The following is an 18,211-nucleotide window of genomic DNA, read 5'->3' on the forward strand; positions in this document are numbered from 1 at the left end:
TTCCTTTTCCAGAACCTTCCTTGATGATTCTTCCAACAATGCAGAATTGACTACTCTCTCCTTCTTTTGGGGTTAGTATTACTCCTCTTAGCTATTTCTGTTAGCACTGTCATACCATATTGCAATTTTTTTGTTTTCATGTCTATCTCTGGTATGGTTCCATAAACATAGGAAATGTAACTTTATTTTCCTGGTATCATTAGGTTCAACTTTAGGTAGCTAATAAATTTCTGCTAAATAAATCCCTCAAAGAAAGATAAACTTGCAAATCTGAATCAGATCTTCATGCCAGGTGCCAAACCCATGGAGGCTGAATAGAATATTAAGAGCTTTGGGTTAAGAGCTATATTTAAATCCTGCCCCTGCATACATACCCTCTTGAGTTTTGGAGGGATTAAATGAAATAACATATATAAGACTAGCATATATCCTGAGGAAATGCTAGTTATTATATGTCCCAACTGCCTACTAGACTTTTCTCCCTGAATTATCTTGTAGGAATTCTAAATTTATCCTATCAAACCAGTTACCATTTTCCTGACGTTGTATTCATTTCTTGTATTTTTTCTTTTGGTTCGTGAAACTGTAAGTCTACATTTACTGAAACCCGTGGAATTTCTATGTCAAAGCATATGTAGTTTTAAAAGTTTTAAACAACTAGCTTTCCAGATTGTTCTACAGAAATATAACCCAGTAACAGCATATGTGAGTGGCCATTGCCCCACACCTCCAACCAGCAACCTTTTAATATATACTGATCTGATAGGTAAACAGTGGTTTGAACTACTGACCATTTGTACTGTTTTGTGAGTTGCCTGTTATGTCACGTTTGAGATGTTTTTCATATTTATTGGTGCGGGTGCACTGGCTTCTGTATCCCAGTACCATACTGGGTTGTAATCATTGGCGTAAGTCTGTCCTGGAAAGAGGGCAGGCTTCCCAAAGGCTGATTTGCATTGTGTCCCCAGCACCTCACCTAATTTTTGGTACTTAATACATGTTTGTTGAATTGAAACTCACTGTAAAGGAGATGGAATCCCAGAGGTTTTGGATTTGTAGTATATGAATTGTTGTTCTATCAGGTTTTTGTTTTTGTTTTTTTTCTTCTGGCGATCTCCTGTTTATATTGAACAGATTTCAGAGGTCATTGAATTTCAGTGGCAGTTCACATGAGTTCAAGAACAAGTTGAAGTACACCAGTTCTGTTTTAATTGAGTAGTGGTTGTCATCTCAAGTTACCTGAAGTTGTAAAGACATTGGTGTTTACCTGCTTAGCATACCTCAGTAAGCTTACGAGCACATATGGCTGAAAGTGGACATGCTTCCTCCTTTAGAATTCAGTAATGTTTTCAAATTAAATGTCATGTCACATATAAGGTTGCTTATTCTATAAGTTTGGGGTTGGGAACGTAGGAATCTATAGTATCTTTTCTGTTTGTCATAATCACATTGAACTTTCAAAAGAAAGTTCTAGTGTGTTACACTCAGCCACCACCAAAAATGTATAATTGTTTCAATCTAATCTGAAGTTTATTCTGAAAACTTTTGGGATAATAACAATCAGTGACTCAGTTATATAGAGAATTTTATTCCCTCATTTATTCCTTCTTGGGTGTTGGGGAGATAACTGTTTAAAGATGGGGGAGAGTTTGGGTTTGGAAAATAGATACTCTTTTCTTGTATATATTTTTCTTTCACAGATATATTTGTCCATCTGTCTTTATGACTCACTTAGCTCATATTATGACTAATAGTCAATCTGTTTTGTTTCTTTTTTATGCCAAAGTGAGCTAGTAATAGTTTTTCGTTTAATCTTGACCAAAGCTGACTTTAAGGTAAGAGAAATTTATTTTTATTTAGACAGCTACTATTAGTTCTTTCTGAAGTTAATTAATGCTAGCTCTAAGCCTAGAAGAGGAACTGCTCTGACACAACAAGTTGAATTTCAGGCTTTTGTTTAAAAAAAACATGGACCTGGCTTTATTTCCCCCTTCTTTTTAATTTGAAATTTAAAAATTTCACATTTGCTAGAATGATTTAGACCAGGGGTTGGCAACGCAAATTACTGCTTGGGAGCCAAATTGACCCTCTGCCTGTATTATAAATAAAGTTTATTACAACACAGCCATGTCCACTTATTTACATATGGTCTGTGGCTGCTTTGGTGTTTCAAGGACAGTCAAATGGTTGCAACAGAGACGTGTGGCTTGCAAACCTAAAGTATTTACTATCTGGGCCTTTATAGAAACAATAAAAATTAGATGAAAAATAAAAAGATGTGAACTCCATTTAAGTGAATTTGTGTAGGTAAAAAGATCACTATATTGTGACTAATTATTAAAACATGTAGCCTTGGTTTAGCTTAAGGGTGTGTTGAGTTGTTTCTGTCCTCAGGGCCCCGTCCAGCAGCCTGAGGGGTGCCTCCAGATGGTGGTACCTTGGCTAGTCCATCTCCACGCCACTTGCCACAGGCACCCTGCCTAGCAATAGACTTTTGTTCTGTGTGTGTCAGACCCCTCGCAGCTAAGTGAAGAGAACCAGCAGGTAGACCAGTTGTCTCTAGATCTGGGGACAAATGAAAAAAATGAAAATATTGGCATTCCCCCGGGCACACTATTATACATAGTGATAAGAGGTAGTTTGAAGGAGGTAGAGGGGAAGTAGAAAAAGGGGCTGATTCCTCCTCCTTTTCTAAGTGGTTGTGCTTGAGAGGATTGAACAGCCCTGTATACATACTCAAATGTAAGTATTAACACATTTTTCAACAATAATTTGATGGTGCTAGTGATAGTAGTTCTGTGCATTTTTCTTTGTTTGAGAGAGCATTCCTGAAGGTTAGTGTTAGGACTGTGAAATGGAAGGTCACTGTAGGGTGGAAAGAAACTTAGATGTGCCATGTTTATCGTTTTAATTAATTCACATCTATGGATTATAAAGTATTTCAGTTGTGGAACAAATTTATTTTATGAAAGATAGAATTGCCTAGAGACATATATGGCCAGTATTTTATATTTTATCATTATCTACTGTTTGTTTTCTGCAAGGATTTTTTGGTGTTTCATGACCCAGCAGTTACCGTGGTAAAAAGCAGTCTGTTCTTGACTCCTTCATGTTCTGGAGAGTTTTGTTAATTGTTAATATAACACAAGTTCACGGAAAAGCCATAGTATGTCAGGAAATTGTATTATTATTATATATTTAGCTTAGAGTATCCGTAAATGTCAGGAAATAATTTATAAATTTCCAAGTTATTTTACTGGCTCTGAAAATGTGTAACAATACTTAATTGTCATATTGTTAAAGTATATAAAAAATTAAAAAGATCTTCAGATACAAAAAATTAAATTATTTGATACTATTTCACTTAATTCCTACCTTTGAAAATTTTCACATCTTTCTGCTCTGAGACTGAACTTACAAAATAGTTTAATAGTCAAGACATTTTCAGGTATTTATCTGCTTTGGTATAATTTATATTTTCTGATTTACTTAGGTCTGATTTTTAAAAATAATTATTTTTGTAGAATTTGCATTTGACTGCTTTATAGTTCACATTAAAATTATTTGAAGAAGTGTCAAAATCAGTTTTTACATCTTAAGTAATATCTTAATTTGAATATTTTTACTGGTAATTGTTTTATATTTAAGTATTGCTTTCAATTCTGTTTTTCTCATATATTTTGTCTTGATTATTTTAAGAATTTTAATTCATTAAAAAATGAAAACTACTGTCTTATAAATTAATTTTGAAAATCATGTCATTCAAACTACTAAAAATGATGTGATTTATAAAGAATAATTGTGTTTGAATTTCACTTTGTTTTTGAAACCTTGAGTATAAAGAATATTAATGGAGTAAGAGCATAGGTTAGACTAACAGAACTAGATGAAAAACATTTAATTGCTTTGCCTAACCTTTTTTCTAACATTGGGCTTTTTTGAGATTTTGAAAAGATTTCTTGGTTAGTTAGAGATCTGTGCCAGTTGTTGTCAGATGAGGCTAAAAATTTGGTAGCAGAAATAACCTGAATATCCTGGCCTCCTGGTTAGTTTTGCTTTTTCCTGTTTTTGATCCTGCTTTCTGTGAAATTGGTTGACCTGGTGAATATATTGTGCATAGAATGAATTGACGTGTTTAGAACTCTAGAAACTAATTAACAGAGTACAACACTATATCCGATTCTTGTTGCTTTTTAATTTGTGTAGCGTATTCTAGCTCTATTCTTTTTATTGTTCAGAAAGACCTTGAATTACCTAAAAGTGTTACTTGTTTTCTGTTTAAGCTTTTTGGCTGATTTCTATATTCAGTTATAGGCAGTAGTGTCTTTTCTTCACATTATCTTCAGCCCTTAAGCTAGAGACTATGATCAGAAATTTATTATTTCTCAGTTGCCGTTTTATTTCTATGAGGAGACTCTGGAGAAAAGTAGAAAGGTATGCTTATTTCTGTATGGGAGCTACGTCCCAAATGTTATTCTAGCCTTTTTTAAAGGAATACGGCCCAAGTATTTTTTTTTTTTTTTTTTTAATATTGGCTGAATACTTTACTAAGCGCTTCCCATGGATGGTCTCATGTAATCTTCAGAACTACCCTACAAAGTAGATATTATTATTGCCATTTCATTGATGAGTAAATGAACGCTCACTAGAAGTGTTAGATCATATAACTGGTATGTGTTGGAACGAGGATGTGCGGAGTTACACAGAGGTGGGTGCAAGGACCCCTCGGCACCCTCATTTTCCAGTTCTGAGTTATTATGCAGGACTGGGCTTGGAGGTCTTGGCTCATTTCTTTGTGTTCTTGCAGATTGTTATAGAGTTTTGAAAAATCTTCTGTATCTTGTTTACACTTTGTTGCTCCTTGATTTGTTTTGAGAAAAGTTTCTAGAGAATGATTATGAGACTTTTAATACAGGGAAGGAAATAGTCATGAGACAGTTGTGAGTGTTCTCAGTATTAATCATGTGATTGAAGCCCTGAATTCAGTAAACCCCTGGCCCCGTCCCTGCCCGTTACTTTGGCACTATTTCAGCAGCGAGGGGAACAATAAAGTGAATACTGTAATGCTTAATCATTTTCCTGCTTGCAAATGGGCTCATATCAAAGATTCCATTCTGAGAAGGGCATTTTATAGAGCTCTTAACTCCTTCATAAAGATCCGAGGGGGAAAGGATGGATAGGTGACAAAATAATTTTAGGCTCACACAGTCTTCACCAGCTCTTCACTTTGAATTTCAGCATTTGGATTTTATGCCTAAAATTTGGAAATGGTAGATTACGTGAAGGCAGGATTGAGCTTTCTGACATACCTAATATTGCAATTGCTTATTTTAAGTAAATTACAACAGATCTTTATTTAATGTCCTTCAGTTCACTGAACATTCATAACCCTGAGACTTAGTTCTGTCAGTGCTTTGATATGTCTGCCATACTTCTCGCTTTCTTCTACCCTCCCTCCCCCTTTTTTTTTCCTCTCTCTCCTGCTCTCCCAGTAGAGAAAGTCTTCCCTCTGGCCCAGTTTAAGTACCATAAGCACCTAATAACACCCATCTGCTTTCAAGGTTGTAGAAATAGTCTTTCCAAATGAGGTGAAGGTTACTGAAGAGTAAACTTGATCTCTGAGGTTTTAGCTTTTCAAAATTCATTTTGCCTTCCAAAAGGGTGTATTGTTTTTTGGAATTTATAGGGCGGTTGTAAAGCGGAGTCTATTGTATGCTGTTCCGAGCTCTTTTCCTGTTTCTTCCTTGTCTCATTGCCTGGTCATCCCCATCCTTGATCCTTCTAATTCATTCATCTTCTACTTGCGAGTCTTTTAATTATCCCAGGGGTTTTATATGTTTTAGTCACTCTCGTTTTACAAACCATGCCAACACAGTGTATTTTGTCTTACTTTAGAAATTTCATGCTGACTTCCTAGACCAGGTTCCTCAGAGGACTTTCTCAGAAGTTCACTGTTTGCTCCTTTGGCAAATAACTTTATATCTTGTCATGTCATCTTTCTTCTGTTCACCCTCAGCTGATTTTTGCCTTGTAGCTGTTTTAAAAAAAATTCTGCCCTGAACGACATCAAGAGGCCTCATGAGATGGTGATCACAGGCCCTAAGACTCCTGGGCTCTGATCTTCAGAGTGTTACACCTTTGGCTTAGCAGACTTACAGAGCCTGCTGTGACCCAGGCACTACACAAGTCACTGGGAGGGAGAGAGAGTGAGATCTGGTCTTTCTCCTTCCTCAAAATGTGCTCATTTCCTCCTCACAAGGAAATGAAACCACTGGAATAGGTATTTCTGAATGTATCTTCTGGCTGTGCAGTTCTGTCATTCTAGAGCATTTATATTATAGCCTTACGTGATCTCATAGTCCTGTACTATTGTGTGTGTGCATATGTGTATGCTTTGGATTTGTCTCCTTAAAAAATAATGTATCTTGGTTGAATTAATTCATAGATTCAGACTCTACAAATAAGACCTTTAAAAATGATATCATTTTAATCATCTATTTTACAGGTGAGGAAACAGGCCTCGGCAGGATTAGGTACTGCTGTGTCATATCACATAGTTAGTGGCAAAGCAGGAGAGAACCCTGACCTCTTGATTTCTACTTTGACATTTTTCTATTCAAGGTGACTGTCAAAAAATTTTCTGATTCCGAATACTTTTGACTAAGGTGTGATGCCTGGTATTTCACTGGTACGGGTAGTAATTGCTGAAGAAACGTGCAATTTAAGCTAATGACTATCGATCATACGCCTCTTATCTGCTGGATGGGCTGTATTTTGTGGGCATACGAAAGAAGTAGCTGACATTCTTTCTGTCCTTCAAGATTTTGAGAACTGAGTTGAATTTATAAAAAAATTACCTAACTAAAATTTTTTTTCTGCTGTTTTTCTTTGAAACACTTAAAAAATCTTAGGTTTTCTCTTACTACTGTTAGACAAACATATAATGATCTTTAATTATGTGCCAGCATGGGTGTTAAGGATACGGTAAACCCCAGCCTCCACGGCGTGCTGCCTGTGGGCTGGGGATCTGGATGACAGAACATCCACTGTACGCGATGCAGTGAATCTCAACCAGGCCAGTTTGCCCCCCAGGAGACATGAGGCAATGTCTGGAAACATTTGTCCTTGTCGCAACTGTGTGGGGTGGGGGATAGTGCCACTGGCATCTGGCTCAGTAGAGGCCAGAGATGTCTCTCAACATCCTGCTATGCGTGGGACTGCCCCCACAACGGAGAATGATCTGAACCGAAATGTCAGTAGTGTCAAGGCTGAGAAACCTAGGTCTAGTGTGGTGATTGCTCTATTAAAAGTGGGACCATGGTTTCAGTGCTTTATGTGCCTGGCACTGTCCGTGGTAGAGGCGTGTGCACGTGACTATTGCCCCTGTTTGGTTTGGGGGTCTGGGGAGCCTGAGCTGAATCCTGAGGACAGGAAGAAGGAGGCGGAGGGGCATACTGAGCAGAGGGCATGGAATGGGCAACCACCTGGAGGTGGCAGGGACCTCTGTGGATCTGCAGGTTGCTCGTTGTGACTAGAAGTGGAGGGAGAATGCTAGGAGGAGAGAGAAGCAGTCAGTCCAGAAGAGGGTGTGGAGGTAGCAGAGTGGAAGCCAGAAGCGGATGGCTTTGTATGCCATTCTGCAGCATTTGGTGTTTATTTAAAGGCTGCAGGAAACCAAAAAGAGGTTTTAAGTGGGTTGTTGTTACATGTTCAGATTGTGGAAGGATCACTTGAGTGTTTCAGAGAGAACGAATTGGAAGGAGACAGATAAGGAGTTGATTCAGAGGCGGTGCCACTCATGCAGTAAGAAACGAGCCAAGGAGGTGACAGTAGGCATGGGCAAATGGTTAAATTTCAGAGATATTGAGGAGGTTGAATCTGTTGGTTCGGGCACCAGGGAAGGGAGGAGTTAGGGTCGGGTCACTGATTTTGGACTTGGGCAAGCACAGTTAGAACTCATGTACCCCTTCCCCGAAGGGAGCTGTGCGTGTCTCGTCAGCAATGAGGGCAGCCAGCCTCACGGCAGCGTCTCTGGGGGATAGCTGTCCTTACATCAGGTCTGGATGCAGCCGCCATGCTGCCAAGGATAAGCCTCCCCAGCACATCCAGTACACCAAGATGGAGAGAGAAACAGGGCCTCTGCAATACAAACTTCTGATTGGAAGGAGAAGAGAATGGAAATACTCGGTAGCTACTGTTTCACAGCTTGCTGGAGAATAACAGGACCCCTGTACAGCTGGCCGCGGAATGAACTCTTTGGTCGGCCAGTTTGGCTGCTTTTGGTTTTTGTTGTCTGAGAGGATCTCTTTTGTCCGTTGTTCTTTGTAGCTCATCTGGGAGGGTGTGTAATTCACGTTTCAGCTCAGATGTCACCTCCTCAGAGAACTTTGCTCTGACCTCCCAGTAGAAAGTAGGCATCCAGTTTTTAATTGCCATGTCGTAGCTTTCGGCAGGGCACTCATTATGTGCAGTTATCTCGTTCATTTACTTGTTTTACTTTTTCTGCCCCTCTCACACTGGAATGTCAGCTCATGAGGGTGATGCGTTCCCTCTGAATCCTTAGTACCTGCAATAATATCTGGCCCCATACCGTTTTTGAAAGAAGGAACAAATGAATGAGAGAGGGTAGTATGCTGAAGGAGTAACAGGTTTCTTATGTTTCTTTTGTTTGAGTTTTGGTTGGGGAGAGGAGGGTGAATTCAGTTTTGGATATGAGTTTTAGGACTGTTTAGGTAGAGATGTCCAATAGGCCACTACACATACAAGTCTGAAGGTCAGGACGTACTGGATCTGCAGTAAAGGTAGTGAATGCATACTGAGCCCCTGTGACGTGCCAGGCTCTGTTCTTACAGCATTTCACTGATCTTAGCAAAATAGAGCTGTAGCTTTATGGAGGCAGAAGTTGAAACTGTTGAGTGGAACGTTCAGAGTGTGCATGAGAACAAGAAATACGGACAGGAATCCTGGGCAACACTGGTATGTGAAAGATGAGCACAGAAAGCAGCAGCTCGCAGAAGCAACCAGAGAGGCAGGGGTCCTGGGGACAGTGTAGTGTCTAGGAATCCAGGGAGCAGGTGCAAGGAGAGCTTCCTGATGTCTCATCTGAAAAGCGTCCACGGACGTCAGTGTCAAAGAAATGGGAGCAGCCGTTTCAGGGAGCCATGGGGAAAGGAGTGAGGTTCAGGGTTCGAGAATTTATGGATGCCACTGGGAAAGAGCTAGTAGAGAGGGAGAGTTTGAAAATGCAGTGAAGGGAGAAAATTGTTCCTGCATGATTCCTGCGGGGGAAGAAGTGGGGGAGTTGATGGCAACTGGAGCTTTGGTGGACGAACATTCTCAGCGTTCTCAGACACATCTTTTAGTTGGTTTCTTTGTTTTTCCCATGAACCTTTTGATCTTCGTGTTCTGTCATTTTCCCTGTGGAACAGGTGGCAGTAGAACCTTACCCGTTGCCATGTTACTTGCCTGCTCAGGACGCAGTGGGGCCTGGTTGGCCACAGGTACTGAGTCGGCTGCAAGGACAGAGGTTCCTCTGCTTCTTTCACTAGGATCAGCCGATAGTTTTGTATTTTTCCAAATTACTGTGGCTTCACACATGATTGCATTTTCATTTATTTCACTAAGTTCTGGTTGCATAAAAGTCGTCTTTCAGTAGTCAGGCTGCCAGTAGTTGAAATGGCTCAGCAATATTGACAACTGCACATTTAGTAAGGAAACCTAAATTACATATACCAGGGTTGTCAAAAAAATGTATACACGTGACTCATATTCATCTTTTGTTATCGGTATATATTACAATTTCAATAGTTTTTTCCTGTCTTAAAATGTGTATACATTTTTTTTGGCACCCTACATGTGTATGTATGTATCTGTCTAACTTAGGATTTTAAGAATTTGCATCAACCCTTTTTTTTTTTTTTTCCCCAGGAACTGGAATTAGGTTTCCAATTGGCAAAGTAAAAAGTAAAGATAGTGGTTTTAGAACATGTTCTTCAAACATAAAATATACTTTAGTATTTTTCTCTATTGCTTTTGAAAGGAAACATATATTTTAATAGAATATTTTAAAAGTGAGCTGACTTATTTATTTGAAAAAGTTTCCCATAATTTTTATTGTAGATTGTAGAGCCTAAGTAGTCATTTCTTTTGACAGTCTGTTTTAAAAAGAGTGAACAAATTACATGATAGTACATGAAAAATCTAAAAAAGTAGTTATCTGTAGGTTTTACTTTTAAAACTCGTCTACTTCATCATGGCAATTGTGATGCTGTCTGCAGAGTGAAGCATACTCACTCACGTGTCTGGACCACACCTTTGGTTCTGGCTTAGACACGGGTGTGCAGATCTGGGAAGGGTGGGATGGGGAAGAAGGATGATTCACGAGAAGCATCCATGTCCTGGCTCCCACAAGATGATAAAATGTGGTATCAGGTTTTCAGAAATACCACTGCGTGTGTGACTGAACAGATTAAAGAGTAAACCTCCTTCAAAGATTAAACCTCTAGGTGTTTCTCAACTGTCTGTTAGGATTTCTTTATGCTCTTAAAATGCATTGAAGACCTGAAAGAGCTGTTGTTTATTGATCGATATTTACTGTGTTAGAAATTAAAACTGTCAAAAGTTTAACATATAAAGTCATTTAAAAATACAAGTAAGAAACTCATTCATGTTTACATAGTGTATTTTTATGACAAATAACTTTTTTAAAAATTTAGTGAGAAAAATGGTATTGCTGTGCATTTATATCAATTTCATTAATATCTGGTTTAATTGAATTCAGCCAGATTCTCAAATCTGCTTCTGTATTCAATCTGTCATTTGGATTATTTCATTCTAAGTCATTAGAGAGTGCACGTAAAAGAAGGCAAATTATGTCTTAGTACTTCTAAGAAAATAATTTTGATTCACGGACCCCTGAAAGGGTTTCTGGGACCTCCTGGGTGTGGGGGTGGATCCCTGGACCACACTTGAGAACCACTGGGCTAAACTGGGCATTTCTTGAGGGCAGAGACCATTGCCTTGGTTTTCTTTCTCCTATTCCTTGGGACCTGGTGAAATTATTCTTTGCCTTGAATCCTCAAATATATTTAACTAATTCAAATTTCCCCTATAAAATTCCAGGGAAAGGAACCATCCGGTGAAACAGGACTGAACTTCCTTTGCCAGGATGCTTTTGCCCTTCGTTAGTCATAGTCATAATGCCCTTCGTTAGTCATAAGTCCTTTGACTCAGCAGCCATAGAAGTGCCATCGACCCTTTTCACAGTGTCTGGTGACATTGTAGACTGGCGACAAACCAAGATAAGATGTTTGGAAAGAAATATTCCCTTTTTAGTACAGTGAATTCTAGGAAGTCTTGGAGGTTCCTGGGAGAAAGAAGCTAGAATTGTTTCCTAGAAACGGTGTGGAAAGTCTTTGCAAAAGTTTTCGGGGCTCTGGCTGGCACATGGGATCTACTGAGCTCTTCAGAAAGCATGTGTGTTCTTCCAGTTCACATTTTCGGCATCAAGGCAGGGGCAGGTGGCCTGAAGAGCCAGTGAGAAGCAATAATCAGCTTTCCAAGTAACAGCATTTCATTTGCCAAACGTTATGTTAATGTTCTCAAAACTTATGGTAGAAATATGCAAACTTAGGCTGAAAAATATGTGTATTGCTACTATTAAGACTTTCAATAAAATATAGGTAAATAGTATCAAAAGATGTCTTAAAAATTGTGTGGTGCATTTTGCATAAAACAGATATGTGTACAACTTATAGTGTTTACATTGGAGCAAATTTATTTAGCATTAGGAAAAATCTTCATGAACAGCATAAAAGCAGTTGCTTTTGCATTTGACTTGCAAAGAAATGGAAGCAAAACCATTTTAAAAACAGCATGAATTTGTCTGCTTTATCTGAATGAGTAGTGGCATTTTCTAACTGCTTGTCTCTTGGGCACATAAGTCATCGTGGTATATTCTTACTAATAGTCTTTGAACTTCTTTCTCTGTCATTTCTTCCGGGCCGTATATTGCTGCCTTTAGCGCTTCAGCATGGAAGGGATCTCAAATGTCATTCAGAATGGCCTCCGCCACACCTTTGGAAATTCAGGTGGAGAGAAACAGGTGCTCGGTTATTCTTATTTTCCTCATTCTCTGCTTTTTCATTTTTTGTGTAAGTGAAGGGTCTGAGAGCTGGCAGTTTTACTAATTTACTAAGACTTGCTTAAAAGAGAGAAATCAAAGTTTATTATATTTATAACCTTGATATTGCACAGAATTTCCTTTTAGGAAAAAGTATTTTTCAAATTGGACAATCAAGTAAATGCATTCTTTATACATGTTTCAGAACTCCATTTTCCACTCTTACCTTTAAACAAATAAGTATTAACATATTTACATAACGAATTGCATGTGTAGAATATATAATTGAGAAAATAATTCAACTAGAATATGCTACTATAATTGTAAAAGTTTAAGAAACACTATCTCATTTTGGGGGGAAAAACCAGCTGTTGGCATCTTTTTAGACTATAGTTCTATAGAGTATATCTTATTTGCTTTTAAATGATATTCATCTGTTTTTAAGATACATCAATCATGTAGTCAGCAAACTCACTTGTCTACCAAATAAGGCATAACACATTATTTACACAAAATCACACATGGATATGAATATACAATCAAATGTATAGCAATTTGTTTTTTATTACATTTTTGTGTAGTGATTTCAGGAATATTAGGAACATAGGAAAAACAGCTACATTGAGTATGCTTAAAATTACTTTTCACAATTTGAAATTTTCACTTCAAAAAGAACTCTTCAATTTAGTGCTTAAGTGAAGATTGAGAAATGTAGAATATAGCTTGTAGGCAGTTTATCAGAAGAGGGCATTTGAGCTGAGGGTTTTTACTGCAGGGAGTTCTGTATTCCTCAAGAAAGGCAGTAATCGACATTAAAGAATCCTGCATAAAGGGGCTCCATGAAGGGCTGGTTGAATTTTTTTTTTCTTTTATTCTGGCGCTTCTCACCTCTCTCAAACTCACATGATCGCAAAATAACTTGCAAACTGACCCAATAATGGGAGTGGGCAGGAAAGCCTGAAAGTGTAGCCAGATAGCCTGAATGCCAAGGGTGGCTTCCTGATGCTTCTCCAAGACGCCTGACACACATGCTATTAGTGAGCCCCCAGAGGGCATATGTCTGGCTTTTGGTGTCTTCTTTACAAAGAAACATATACAGTGATACAATTGGGCATCACCTTGGAGAGGTCTACACCAAAAAGATGATGGAAAACTAGGTTTCTTAAAGATTGAACAATTCGCTTTTTCTACTTTTCTGAACCTAGGGATCCAGTTATTGTTAGGTAACTTTTTCTTGTTTTTTTGATTATGAGTGGGATAAAATCACTCAAAGAGGATTAGGAATAGAGCTGAGATTTAGGGCAGAGGCTAAGTAATGGGTGAGGCTAAAGAGATTCCAAGGAAAAAACAGTTGATCTCTAGATGAGCATATGCAGACTACACTAAACTATGCATTTTCTTTTTTTTTGGTGGAGTGGCTGGAATAGGATCTGAATAATTTTTTAGATTGTGCTTTCATGGGACATAGCTCTGGGACATAACTGATACTTGTGAGCTGTTACACTAATCAACTACGTAGGCAAGCAGTTTGTCTTAATTTCAGACATGAATTTTCATTATTCATTTCCCTTTAGGCCATTCTCGCTTTCACTTTTTTCCTTTAATACCTTTAAACATTTATAACTACTTAGGTAATAATTTAAAATAATAATGATAATAATAATAATAATACACCTCTAAAATTATTTGGGTGTGTCTTGGTTTCTGGAAGAGGCTGGTATATGCTTCTAAAGTTGTTAAGTTATTCATATAATCATTTTGTTCAATCAGAAAAAAATGTTCTGAAACAGTTATTTGGCTGTGGAAAATTATTTTATGCAGAACTGTTACAATTGTTTTTAGTTAAAACTACTATTTTAAGATGTTGAAAAATATGTAAAGAGAATAGATAAGACTTCACTTTAAAAATGAACAAATCACCCTCAGTTCTACTCCTGTGAAATTTTCAATAACAGAAAGGTGAAAAAAATGGATATTTATGTTGACATTGGGCTTGGATGAAGCAGATAGAAGTGGGTAAAGAGCTCCAGCTGAGACAGTAAGATGTTCGTTACTAAAGTAACTCATGTTTTATGTTATAAAATTGAATTTCTAGCAACTGGATTTAATTTTTGCAGATAATTCAGATTTAAGTGATGCTTTTTTAAATTTTGACAGTACTTGACAACAGTCATTCCTTATGAGAAAAAAAATGGACCACCATCTGTTGAAGATCTTCAAATATTAACAAAAAGTGAGTAAAGACAAAATTAAACTGTTACCTTATTTACTTTTGCTGATTCTAAATATGAATTTTAGTTGGCTGACTGTTGCTGTTATTGTTTTGTTTTGTTGATTTCGGATAGTAAATGCTTTATTCTTTTGATAATGAAACTGTAAATGGTTATAGCATCAAACACTAAATCCAGAGTTGATTTATATTTTTTTGATTTTCTTCCCTTTTAAAATATTTATAAGCTGAACTTCTGGGGGAAAAAAGTAATTCTCCATCACCTTTTGTATATTTAAGAACATATCCATTTATCAATAAATAAGGTGCTTCATGGATCTTATATAAATATGACTGTCAATAACTGATTAGGACAGATTTAGGAAAAGTGTGGCCTAAACTACTTTTTTGTTTTGTTTTTGTATGAATATAGAACCGAAGACAGTAGTTACAGGTAGAACATAAAGTGATAGTAATATTTTAAGAATATTCATTCTGAAAATATTTGATGAAGGCCTACTGTGTGTCACGCCATGTTCTGGGCACCTGGGATATTTTAGTGACAAAGCAGACAAAAATACTCCATCTTCAAGGGGCTTGCATTTTAAAATAATTGGTTAGACTTCAATATCCATTATATTGACTATCTCTTATGACAGCCATAAATGAGCTTGAATTCAGGTTCTGTCGTTGTTATTTATGGGTCTATCTTTGGAAGTCACTTACCTTCTCCTGGTCACAGTGGAAACTGAGGATAAAAAATTGCTCTATTTACCTCATAGTAATTAAGTTAATGTATGTGTGATTTGGGGTAAGTCCATCACTCAGCCTTGTTTTTCCTGAAGGGATAGGGTCTGCTGATCTATTAGGTTCTTTCTAATTATAAATATTTGTGATAATTGCTAATTAAAGGGGGAACTCAATGAGAGAGCATCACATGAATATTGATGATGACATCTATTTTGGAAATGAAGGACGTGGCGGCATGGCTGGGGGGGGGAGCCAAGGAAAAAAGCGAATGTCTCATGTACTAGCTGCCTGCCTGCTAACCTGACGCTTTTATTCTTTCCTTTGGTGAAAAAATACTTGCACAACATTTTGTACTTAAATATGAATAAATCAAGTGATGCCAGCCAGTCTAAAATAAAGAATTAAGAGATTAACTGTGGCCTGCCCTCTAATTTTCAGGAAGAATTTACGAAGTTAGGAGTGTTCAAGATCACACAAGGTTAATTACAGGGTTGTCTCTTAATTCCCAGTCTACTGTACTTCTAACGATGCTGGCTTTGGTTATGTGATTTTATATAGAATTGAAAACAAATCTAAAATGTGATTGGAAGCAGAAATACTGAACGTAATAGCCCTGTAAGTCAGGAAAATAAATACTGCCTACAAGCCAGGAATTACTGAGAGAACTCGCCTCCTCAGATCAGGGACAAACACTTACTTGGCCAAATCAAAGTCCTAATTCCACATCAAAATGTCCTTCCGCCGATTCTTAGATGGGGTCTTTGTAGATGGATACAACTTGGACTATAGGTGAGTGAACGTGTGGAAGGCATGTGAATAATGTCTAAGCGAATCGCGTTATGAGGACAGGACTGGTTGAAGGCCGTAGATGGAAGGATGCTCTTCACTTGGAAAGGCAAGTGGGTATCTCCTGAGAACTCTGGGGAGACCCTGAGCCTCTGCTATCACCACCTGTAGATGTCAGCCCCCAGGGAGGCCCTGTGGACTCAGTCCCAGTGTTTATGGTTATGTAGCCGTCCTGGTAAAAGCTAGTGGAGGTACAATAACAACAGTAGTTAAGAATTTCGAATGCTGTTAGTTGTATTGATAATGGCTAATGCTTACATAGCACGCATTTTGTGCCAGGCTCTATTCTAAGTCCTTCACATCTGAATTAGTAACTGAATACTCACATCAAGCCTCTGAGACACGTTTAATTATCAGTCTCAGATTACGGATGAGGAACTCGGTGCCCAGTGTGGTTAAGTAACTTGCTCACAGTCCCACAACTAGGAAGCAGCAGAGAAAGGATTTAAACCCAGGAAGGCTGACTTGACAGTTACACTGTGTTGTATTGTCGTTATGTCTGGGAAAAATAATGAGGCATTTTCCCCAGGATCCTCTGGAGAAAATTTGAGTTGTCAGTCACTGCAAAAGTGCAGTTTTGTAGATGTATCTGTACCTGGGTGGTTTAGGGTTTTTTTTTTTTTTTTTTTTTTTTTTTTTTTTATGACTCTAATAGTGGCTGCTTTTTTCGATTTTGTCTTTGCTTAGAGATACAATCGTCACGTTCCCTTTAGGATGAGGCTGATGCACCCAGGTTCCTCAGTAGTAGACAGGAGGCGGCCCGGCTGGTGCTGCTTCATGGGCGCCTGGTCTTTCCTTTAAAAGTTTCCAAGAAGGCTGGCAGATATGCTTGTTGGAGAGTACAGCGAACTCTTCATTTACCTGAGTTTCTCCAGCTTGTGATGTCTGCAGCGCTGAGGTCCTCCTGTTCCCCACAGTTGACAGAAGTGCACCTTATGGGAACTTGCTGTCCAGTCTTTATGACAAAACTGAGAATCTGTGCAAATCACTGGGTTTCTGTTGCCTGCTGCCACTACTTGTTAAATCAGGGAAATCACTCTCAAGTAACTGGACTGTTCTTACCTGGTTAAGGACTTATTCAACTAAAACCAATTCTTGAGCATTTGTAGTTATATTCCCTTATCTAGAAAACAATAATTTGCCTAAATTGGTTATACTACATAATTAAGGCTACAATGATTGAAATGATATTTTTTATCTGAATTTGAAATTGTTGCCTTTTCCTTATTTTATTTCATAGTTCTTTGCGCCATGAAAGAGGACAGTGAAAAAGTTCCAAGCTTATTAACTGATTATATACTAAAAGGTGAGTTTTATAATGGCTTATGTGCAATGGTTGGGAAGTTCTGGGTAGTTAGTGTGTTGTCTTGCTAATAGATTAAAAATAATTTCCAAATGTACAACTTTTATTAATTTCATTTGTATAGGATGAGGATAATGGCTTCATTATGCTACTAACACTATAAATTATGGTTATATAAAATTTAACTTTTATTTGAGGCCCTGGGCTAGAAACCATTTCCACAGCTGAATTATAAACTTTGAGGAAGGCAGTGGAGAAAGCATTATGAAAATGTTACCATAATTAGGAGTCTCAGTTGTTGACACCGGGAAGGTTTTGAGAAGGGTGGTCTCTGCCATCTTGGGGCCAGTTGAGAGAGAGGAGGACAGATCGGTGAGGATGGATGATGGAGGAACAGCCAAGTCAGTTAACAGTCCCCAAAGCAATATAAAAGGCATTGGTGCCGGGACCTCCAGGGAGGGGCAAAAATGAAAAGAATGGACTTTCATGAACCCAGGACAGTGAAAAATGAGCAATAACCTTAGGAGCAAGATCAAATCACACAGGATGGGAATAGTGTGAGGTGAAAGAGGATTGTTTGAGAATTCAATGAGCTCGCCTACTTGGCTCAGGAAAGAGGAAAATTTGGATGATAAAGAGGGGAATTGAGGAATTTAATTATAGGCAAAACTAATACTTTTCAGTGAAATTACTTTTTGAAAAGTAGCAGTTATTAATGTGACAGATTTTCAGAGCATCCGAAAATTCATCCTGTAGTGTTTGATCCAATTTTGAGAACAATCCTCTTCTGGTAACATTTTTCTTTTTTGGGTTCTCTCATCTCCATCAGTTGTTAGCTGAACATAGGAAGATTGGGATTTCTGAGATGTCAGCTAACTCGGATGGGACTATTCTTCAATCCTAGCTTCATAAAGAGGGAATCGTAGTATATACCCTGTTTCCCCAAAACTAAGACCTAGCTGGACAATCAGCTTTAATGCGT

At 38.0% G+C, this 18,211-nt stretch overlaps 1 protein-coding gene across 2 annotated transcripts in view; it reads left to right on the top strand.

Annotated features, from left to right (window-relative positions):
* Window positions 1–18,211, top strand: part of FEZ2 (fasciculation and elongation protein zeta 2) — a 38,811-nt gene that overhangs the window by 18,021 nt on the left and 2,579 nt on the right. The window contains exons 6-8 of one of the 2 annotated variants that reach the window (XM_019741928.3): window positions 12,023–12,103; window positions 14,279–14,354; window positions 17,167–17,232. In XM_019741928.3, the coding sequence (XP_019597487.2) occupies window positions 12,023–12,103; window positions 14,279–14,354; window positions 17,167–17,232 (223 nt within the window). The remainder of the gene's footprint in view (window positions 1–12,022; window positions 12,104–14,278; window positions 14,355–17,166; window positions 17,233–18,211) is intronic. The other variant, XM_019741937.3, reaches the window with a different exon arrangement.

The sequence above is a fragment of the Rhinolophus sinicus genome, chromosome 2 (genome assembly GCF_057876585.1).
Source record: "Rhinolophus sinicus isolate RSI-liver-muscle chromosome 2, RSI-T2T, whole genome shotgun sequence".
NCBI lineage: Eukaryota > Metazoa > Chordata > Mammalia > Chiroptera > Rhinolophidae > Rhinolophus > Rhinolophus sinicus.